The 9,453-nt window shown below is 43.0% G+C and overlaps 1 protein-coding gene across 1 annotated transcript; it reads left to right on the forward strand.

Annotated features, from left to right (window-relative positions):
* The first annotated feature begins 213 nt into the window (after positions 1-213).
* On the forward strand, positions 214-8,054 carry LMOD2 (leiomodin 2). The gene is made up of 3 exons (XM_005441780.3): positions 214-1,073; positions 5,608-6,939; positions 7,271-8,054. Exons 1-3 carry the CDS (start codon positions 801-803, stop codon positions 7,295-7,297), a joined length of 1,632 nt encoding a protein of 543 aa, XP_005441837.1. The 5' UTR covers positions 214-800; the 3' UTR covers positions 7,298-8,054.
* Positions 8,055-9,453: the final 1,399 nt, after the last annotated feature.

The raw sequence follows: 9,453 nt of genomic DNA on the forward strand, positions 1-9,453 counted from the left end.
TGCCCACCCAGGGCCGGCTGCCCCTAAACCTCTGAGGTCCCTGCTCACTCCTTCAGCAAAGCACAATTCTCCACGTGAAAAAAAAATAAAAAAAAATCACAGGAACTCCAAATGGACATGTCAAGATGATTCTCCCTCTGATCATCCTCAAAAAAACAGGGGAATTAATCAATAATCCAGTTATGTGATTTGTTATAGGCAAGGCATGACATTGCGGGCGTGCTGCTCCCCACAGGTGCTGGCATGCCGACCTCTTTCCCTCAGGCTGCAAACACCTTGGAAAAATAACAGCGTGGTTCCACTAGAAAACCGTGAAAATGAGAGGAAGTCTGCTGAGCAGCAGCAAGGGTGTTTTATTTCCAGCCCCTGTGGCAGCTCAGGATTAAATGGATTTTCATTGTTCTTTCTCCACTGCAGTTTGGACACACAGTCGGTGTAAATGTGCCCGGGGTTTTACTTGCTGCTGCCCTCCCCTCTGCGAGGCTGGTATTCTCCTGCTAGCCGCCTGCTCTAAATATGGCCACGGCCAGTGTGTCAATAATCCCCCTCTTTAAGGGACCTGCAAACACTAGTGTTGGGACATTCTTGCTGTTCAGATGTCTAGCTGACGTCTGATGCTTAAAACGGAGCATGCTTTCATCCCTTCGTGCATTGTCGTAAGCCCCCGATGATTACTCTTAAAAGGGTGCCTCTGCTACGCAGGGAAACAGTTGCTGACCAAACGAGACACAGCTTGCTTGCTTCAGCCTTCTTGAATGCCTGGTCACTTCAGCTTTGTACCAGCCTGACCAAGCAGGACCATGTCTACCTTTGGCTACAGAAGAGAGCTCAGTAAATATGAGGACATTGATGAAGATGAGCTCCTCGCTTCTCTCACTGAAGAGGAGCTGAAGGAGCTGGAGCGGGAGCTGGAGGACATAGAGCCCGACCGTAACCTTCCAGTGGGACAACGGCAGAAGAGCCTGACGGAGAAAACACCGACAGGGACTTTCAGCAGAGAAGCACTGATGGCCTATTGGGAGAGGGAGACCAGGAAACTCTTAGAAAAAGAGAGACTGGGTGCGTGTGACAAGGTAAGACACTGAGACACTTGCTGTTTCCTGGAAATATTTGGGTTTGTTCTTCCCTGCCATGGTCTCACTGTTCCATTTTCTTTCAGTCTCTTGTACTATTTTTAAGAGCATTGCTAGCCACACATTTGTGCCTGCTAAAGCGCTGCCTATTAGCTCAGAGAGTTTTTGCTCATCTGAAGGTTCCCTAAATGCTCTGTTGAGAACAGAAGAAAGTTCTCTAAAAACTTATCATTCGTGATTAAAATAGGAAGAATTTAAAGGGCATGTTAGAAATTATTGCCAGGTAGCGATGTGGACTTTTGGGTAACATTTGATTTTGTTTAAAAGCTAAAAAAATTGCTTTTTCCTTTCCTACAAAAAATCGGTATTGACTGCTGAGAAGCATGTCAGGAAGACAGTTTTGAATACATCTTATGTCAGAAGTCAAGTAAGTGGCCGCCAGGCTTCATGCTCGCTGGAAGGAAGCTGCACTGCGGTCAGCAGCTAATGTTGCTTTGTTCCTGCTGCGGATCCTTGGCTCAGCTCAGGAGTCTTCTGGCAACTGTTGTCAGAGGATAACTGGAAGTTATTTAAAAAATGGCCTGGGGTAGAGTCATCTGCTAAACCATTTTATCAGTATTCCCCAAAAAACCAACCAATACTGCTTGTTAGGCAAGTCGCCCCCCAGAATAAAAATATTAATAATAAAAGCCAGTCCCCAAACTGCAAATGAACAGTATAGCTGGGTAGGAGTGAAGGGCTCAGTCCTAGCAGGCGATGAGCACTCTCAGTCTAACCTAATGTCCCTGTCGGCATCGCCCGGGCCCCTGCTAGAAGAATCTGTGACACTGAGGTCTATCAAAAAGCAACTTCTGTTTTCACATTGGCTCCATGTAGTTTCAAAGCGAAGTGGGGATTTGGGGAAGTGAGTAGCTTTTTTATGTTTAAGCACTGCTTCGGGCCAAGCTCTGACTCTGTTTATGAGGTCACCTTTTCCCATGTTTAAGTAGAAAATAATAGAACAAAGGTAAAGACAGCAAAACTGGGCAGAGAACTTCTAACAGCCTTGATTCAGGACCTCAGTTCATTTGCAAGGAAATAATTGCAGTTTGTACATTAGATAAAATATTATCCTAGAGATAAATCACCTGGATTAAATTAGCCTACAATAATAATATCCAGGATTTCTTTACACATAAGTGTTCTCTCCTGCTCCTGAATGGTAGTGTACTGTCTTTGCAGGCAAGTGCGGAGACCACTAGCTGTCATCAGACCATTAGTATCAGCTTGCAGACATTGACTTCAGTCCCTGTTCTTCAAATCATAGGGAGGCAATGGCAAGATTAATGTTTATTTCCAGCTGAGCCTGGAACTCGAAACCTGGACAGTTGCAAAAAACCTTCTGAACAGGTCTACTTCAGTGTCTTACATAGTGGCAGGATTCTTTTTTTGCTCTTTCCATGTCTATACAGCATTAACGATGGGTACTGGCTAAACTAGCCGGTGCTAGCAAAAGCCTCTATACTTTTTGATCTGAGAAGAAATTTGCTAAATGTGTGAGTAAATATGAAAATGTTTACATGCTGGTGTAGAAGGCACAAAGTCTGACTCCACTGAAGGCAGCAAGAAAGCTCATTCTGAGTTTCTTAAGAGCAGTTTTCTTCTTCCCCTCAATGCTCTGAAAGTTAGACACCTTATCTAAGATGGTTATTTGTGCTCCTTCTATAGTTAGAGGTGAGAGATCAGCCCCTCCAGAAGGCAAACATCCTGCAGATAGCCTTTTAGGGTGAGCGACTTGCCCTTCAGAGATATTTACCTCTCTGCATTGACTATTTTATCCTAACTTTTCACCGAGTTAGTACTACGAAGTAAGATGAAGCCTTGCAGGCTGCCTGCAGCAGTCCTGTGCTGAACGATGCCTCTATGGATCTGCAAAGAGAAGAGTACTCGATTTCAAACTTACTGGGCAGATTGTTGTGACACCATATGATGTAATGTGACAGGAAACTAAATTCCCTCTTTGACCCCAGAAATGCCGCTCAGAAAAATGTCAAGTGGTTTTTTTTATTGATCTAGCGTCATCAAGCTTATTAGCAGTCCATTTAGATGCACCAACTTCTGCTCATCTACAGCTGTGTGGAAGGCTGTAATATGTATTCCTGGGCAGATAAAAGCGTAGCCATGAAGATGGGTTCCTGGATGCCTGGTGTTTTCAGCTTTTATAAGTCTGAATATATGTATAGAAACTACGGATATAAATCTTAGTCCTATAATAAACCTGGCTTAAACACAGCGCTGTTTCTGTATGTAGCACAGCATCTCTCAGTGTGAGGGCCTTCCTGCACCTGATCCACAGGAGAAGCAATGGGGCCAGACCCTGCAAGACCTCCACGTGCAGGTCAATAGGGCCAGACCCTGCAAGACCTGCAGGTGCTGCAAGCTCAGGAATGACAGGCTGGAACAGCTCGAGGTCCTGTTTCATTAGAGTCACGCTTCTGCAAACATTACCATTACTGTCTGTTGTGCATGTGTCACAACGCAGAAATCTGTTTAGGATTGGGAAACAATACCATGCAATCTGTCATTACTATTATTTTAACATTTCCCTGCATTTTTAGAGCCGGATAATTAAGCAAACCTAAAACTGCACAAGTTTTCTAAAAATGGGCTGTCATGTTAACAGCACTTTCGTTTTCCAGAAGCACAAAACAGAATCACTGTGTCTCTGCAGACTGTACTTACTTTGTAAAATACCCTCTAGTATTTTACAGAGACTTGTCGTGCTTTAACCCCGGCCAGCCGGCAACCAAGCACTACACAGCTGCTTGCTTACTCCCTCTCACCCAGAGGGATGAGGAGGACAATCAGAAAGGAATGTGAAACTCAGGGGTTGAGATAAGAACGATGTAATATGTAAAGCAAAAGCTGCGCACACAAGCAAAGCAAAGCAAAGCAAGGAATTCATCCCCACTTCCCACGGGCAGGCAGGTGTTCGGCCATCCCCAGGACAGCCGGGCTCCATCACATGTAACAGTTACCTGGGAAGACAAACGCCATAGTGCCAGATGTCCCCCCCTTCCTTCTTCTTCCCCCAGTTTATATACCCAGCATGCTGTCATACGGTATGGAATACCTCTTTGGCCAGTTTGGGTCACCCGTCCTGGCTGTGTCCCTCCCAGTTTCCCGTGACCCTCCAGCCCTCCTGCTGGCAGGGCCCAAGAAACTGGAAAGTCCTTGACTTAGTATAAACATTACCTAAAACACACGCTAAAACCATCAGTGTGCTATCAACATGGTTCTCACACCAAATCCAAACCACAGCCCCGCACCAGCTACTAAGAAGAAAATTAACTCTGTCCCAGCTGAAAACAGGACAAGACTAAAATATGAATGTTGCTAAAGTCGTGCATACAGACCAATTATAATTCATCCAAAATTTTATAAACATTTGCAAATGTAAATAAAAAGGCATACCCTATGGCTTGTCCAGTAGACAAAACAGGACATATTTTTGGGCAAGAGGTTTAAGGTTGGTCATAGCATATAGGTTCAGTCGGGGCCCATACAACACTGCCGTGCTTCTGGAGTCCTCCAGGTGGAAGTGGGCTTTCCTGGGGTGCAGACCTTTTGCCACTCCTGCGCAGAGAATTGTCTCTGCCACCGTGACTGCTAAGGGCGCCAGGCAGAGCTTTCAGAAGTGGTTCTAAATTTGCTTTCTTGGTGCCCACCAGACACACTAAAATAACTTCGGGGTTTAGAAAAACAATCAGTTTACTCTGTAGGCAATTAATTATAACAAGTTACAGTATGGCAGCTGCCCTATGACAGCTGTCAGTGAGCACAGTCTTCGCTCTTGGCAAACATGGAGAAATTCAGGGATTATTGTCATGTGATTAATTGTTACCTGTGGGAATGTACCTGAATATTTTCTTCACAAATAGCTTCTAAGTGTGTATAGCCCATGTAGTGCATCCAGAGTCTTTTCAAGATGACTCCTGTAATTCTGCATTATTTTGCATGTCCGTATGCATGTTTACATGTGCAGACACTATTTGCATTCTAAATCGTGGTAGTCTTTAGCCATTTTAGATGTGCTAACATATGCAACGCCTGAGCATTGACAAAGACATCTCATCCTTATGAAATTAAGATACTTGTTGCTCATAGAACGTGTCCATTCTGAAACTGCAGTCTTGTTTTTCTTCTGGCAAGGATCCAAATAATATCCCCTTGTGGACATGCTAACACATAGAAACCATGAAGTATGTCCATGTTGCAATGTCTTGTATCAAATTTTCTCTTGGCAGAATTCACTGATGTCAGTAAAACTGTTCCAATTTATACTCAGCATTTTTCTTCTAAAGAGTGTGAAATAAGTAATGTTAAAAAGGTGTTAGGTGCTGAAGCATTTTCTGTTCTCCTAACTCTTTCTGGGGATTTAGTTTTAGCTTTCAACATTAACTTACATAGTTTCAAGATAATTGTTTTTGTGCAAAAAGGCAGTAGCTCCATTACTGCAATCGTGTTTAACACCCACACCTACATTCCTGTTCAGGATTCTGAGCAAGAAGACGACAATCCGGAAGACATTCAAGAAGAGTATTTCACAGAAAGCAATAGTGAAGTGTCTGAGGAGGCATATACTGAAGAGGATGATGAAGAAGAAGAAGAAGAAGATGAAGAGGAGGATGAAGATGAGAGTGAGGATGAGGAAGAGCAAAATGCTGCAGCTGGTGAAAGACCTGAGGATGGCAGGAGTTCTGACCACATCAGACGCAAAAAGTGTAACAGCGCAAAGGACAATGAAGACTTACTCAATGGTCATGATGAAAAAGACACCGACAATCTGAGCTTAAAAAGCAGTGCCATCCACCCTTGTGGAAATCCAACAGTTATTGAGGATGCTTTGGAAAAAGTTAGGAACAACGACCCTGACACCACAGAGGTCAATCTGAACAACATTGAAAACATCACTTCACAGATGCTTATACAATTTTCTCAAGCCCTAAGGGACAACACAGTGGTTAAGTCATTCAGCTTGGCTAACACGCATGCTGATGACAACGTTGCAATAGCTATTGCTGGTATGTTAAAGGTAAATCAGCATATAACTAGTCTGAATATCGAGTCAAATTTTATCACAGGCAAAGGAGTGCTGGCCATCATGAGAGCTTTGCAGAATAACAAGGTTCTAACAGAACTGCGATTCCACAATCAAAGGCACATCATGGGCAGCCAGGTGGAAATGGACATAGTTAAACTGTTGAAAGAGAACACGACTCTGGTCAAGCTTGGATACCACTTTGACCTTGCTGGCCCAAGAATGACCATGACAAGTATCCTGACAAGAAATATGGATAAACAAAGACAAAAGCGTATGCAGGAGCAGCGGCAGCAAGAGTCTGGTTGTGACGGAGCCATCAATCCAAAGACAAAAGTTTTGCAGAAGGGGACGCCTCGATCCTCCCCTTATGTGTCACCCAAGAGCTCACCATGGTCCTCTCCAAAACTCCCTAAGAAAGTGCCACCAGTGAAAAGTCAGCCTCCTGTACCCCCACCTCCCCCTCCACCCCCACCTCCTCCTCCTCCCCCTCCCCCGGTTATTCCAGAGAAGAAGGCACCAACCAGGAATATAGCTGAAGTCATCAAAGAGCAAGAAAGCTCAAAAAAAGCCTTACAGAATGGACAGAAAAAGAAAAAAGGCAAAAAAAGCAAAAAACATGAGAACAGCATATTGAAAGAAATTAAAGATTCTTTAAAATCAGTTTCAGACAGAAAATCAGAGGAAGGTTCACGACCCTCCACCCGTCCTTCCACCCCACAAAGATCTCTCCATGACAACCTTATGGAAGCAATTCGGGCAAGCAGCATAAAGCAATTAAGGCGGGTAAGTAAGAGATCCTATTTCAGTAACTGATTGTGGCTCAGGTATAGCACAAGCTCAATTAATTTTAGTACATATATATAAAATAAAATATTCTTAGAAATGTGAGCATAAGAAAGCACTTGGGAGGAGGCTTTTCTCTGATTAGGCTTTTCTTAGCACAGATTTATGTTTGGCTGATTTTTACAGAAAGTGGGGTACTTTCCCAGGTTCAAGCTTGTTACAGGAGGTGGTGCATAGCACAGGGCTCTTGGGAGTGTGTCTCTGGTAGGAATTTTGTCATTTAGACTGTACAGCAACTGTAATGGACACCCTCCCCACCCCCATTTCATAGGTGGAGGTACCAGAAGCCCTTCGGTGAAAGCCTGGATGACAGAAGAGGCAGAGCACTGCAGTGGTCGAGGGGACACTACTCGTCCATTCACTGGTGGCAACACAGAGTGTCCAGCAAGCTGCTTCCAAAGTACACTCTTAGATTCAAACCATTTCTATTTTATTTCAAAGAAATAAACCCACTACATATGAAACAATGCTTTAGGGATACATTTGCCTTGTAATCTGTAAATATGGAAATAATTTTTCTTTTTTATTTAATGAGATTTCTATTGAGAAATTGCTGTTTATTTAGATATTCTTTTCAATATCTGATTGCACATCACTGGACAACTTCTTCACACTGAGATGCAATAGTTTACCAACCTGTGGTTTCTTCTTTTTTCCATGAATTTACAATAAATGTGGTTTGAAGCTTTCAAGCAGACACATAGTCCTGTGTTTCTGTGAGTGAACACCTACCAGATGTTTGCATTAAGTTCATGAGCATTAGGGAAGCCTCCTGAGATCTTTCTCAGCTGTACCCATCAAGCCTGCTTGGAGGATAGCACCAGGGCCTATATGTTAATGAATATGTTTCATACTGACATGGGAAAAAAATGGTTTGTAAAGCTGTATACAACTAGAGTAAAGCTGTGGGCTGTCAGGTCATTGGTGTGGTGTACCAGGTCCTAAATCTTGATCTAACAGAAGGGGAAGTGGGTGACGAATAGAGCTGCAGCTCATATTGACTTAAAGGTTAAAAATTAATGTAGATATTTTAAGGTTGCAGCAGAATTATTCAATTATCCATTCAGTACAAGTGCACATGGCTGTATCTGGGCAGAACTAACTCCAGTGCAGACATTCAGTCAGAGAAACTTGAAAAGCAATCTAGCATTCGGGTGGAAAAACTCATATGATATCAGGTGAACAACAAGCAGAGTGTGAACTGTCAATATGGTATGGTGGAAGCCGAGCCAGTATCATTTGGAGATGCACGGCTGGACGTATCACATCACAGGCGATGGCATGAATAGCCCTTCTTCATGTAGTACTAGACATCTCCCTCTGTCATCGTTATGGTTCTGGGTGCTTCAGCTAGTGTGAAGGTAGCGATAACATGAAGAAAACTGAGCAGTGGCCAAAATGTTGAAAGGCAAGAGGATATACATGTTTAGAAGCACTACTAACTATTAACTAGTTTGCTCATTTCAACAATAAATATAGGAATTAGTATTTCTTTGACATAAAACTACACCGAAGTTATTACTTAAGAGTACCCAGCATTGCAGTGGTACTGAAAAAATACAGGTAAGCGTCAATCTAGAAATATTAATGAGACAGATTTCCCCAGAAACAGGAACAAATTACTGGAGGGAAATCAAGCATAATGGAGAGGGGATCCATTAGTGAGTTGTCATGAATGTTACTATTACAGCAAGAAAACGGTGAAGATATCTTTTTGCTTTTGTATTTATTGACTAGAACATACCAAAAGCAATGTACAACTAATTGAAACACTTTCTAACATTCTTCCTCTTGCCTCAGGATCACAACAACTCTTGAGTATTTCTAGACCCAGTATCACAGGAAATATGGTACGTACCACTAGTCTTTAGCTGCCTTTATAACTGCGTGGGCTCCCATAGCCTAAAAATCAACCTATGGTTGATCTCCCATGACCAAATGGAAGTTGGAGCTTGGGATCTTCTGAGGATGGAAGCAATGGTGGAATGCAGACCATAGTCAGGAGTAGACCTATGACCCCAGACCTTGTGTGCAGCAGCTTTGTGAAGGATGCGAAACAGCAAAATGTTTAATCAAATGCCAGAAGCAGCTAAACAGCTGCAAGGGGGAATAAAAGATAGGGAGGGAACTCAGAGAAAGCACAATGGAGAGGATTTGGAGGAAGACAAGACAATATTTAAAAAACCAAACCGAAACATTTAAGGAAAGAGGGAGAACGAGAGGTGAGGAAACTGCCTCTATGGGATGTGAAAACTGATATAGGAAAAGGTGACAGAGAAGAAAATGAATACTGAAAAGTGGCAGATGATAGAAGAGAAGAAAAGGATGTGGAAGAAGGAAAAAGCTAGATAGAAGAAAAAAGGAAAGTAAAATTCAATTTTCAGGTTGGTAAGACCTGTTGTAGTTGCTCTTTTGCAGAAGAGAAGGGCGATGGGCATGGCCCTTGCGAAGGCT

The sequence above is a fragment of the Falco cherrug genome, chromosome 5 (genome assembly GCF_023634085.1).
Source record: "Falco cherrug isolate bFalChe1 chromosome 5, bFalChe1.pri, whole genome shotgun sequence".
Taxonomy (NCBI): Eukaryota; Metazoa; Chordata; class Aves; order Falconiformes; family Falconidae; genus Falco; species Falco cherrug.

What these genes read in the sequence shown, in the direction of transcription:
- LMOD2 (XM_005441780.3), top strand. Translation starts at nt 801, where the DNA reads ATGTCTACCTTTGGCTACAGAAGAGAGCTCAGTAAATATGAGGACATT. An exon ending in GACTGGGTGCGTGTGACAAG is followed by an intron (nt 1,074 to 5,607) that starts GTAAGACACTGA and finishes ATTCCTGTTCAG; the next exon opens with GATTCTGAGCAAGAAGACGA. An exon ending in GCATAAAGCAATTAAGGCGG is followed by an intron (nt 6,940 to 7,270) that starts GTAAGTAAGAGA and finishes CCCATTTCATAG; the next exon opens with GTGGAGGTACCAGAAGCCCT.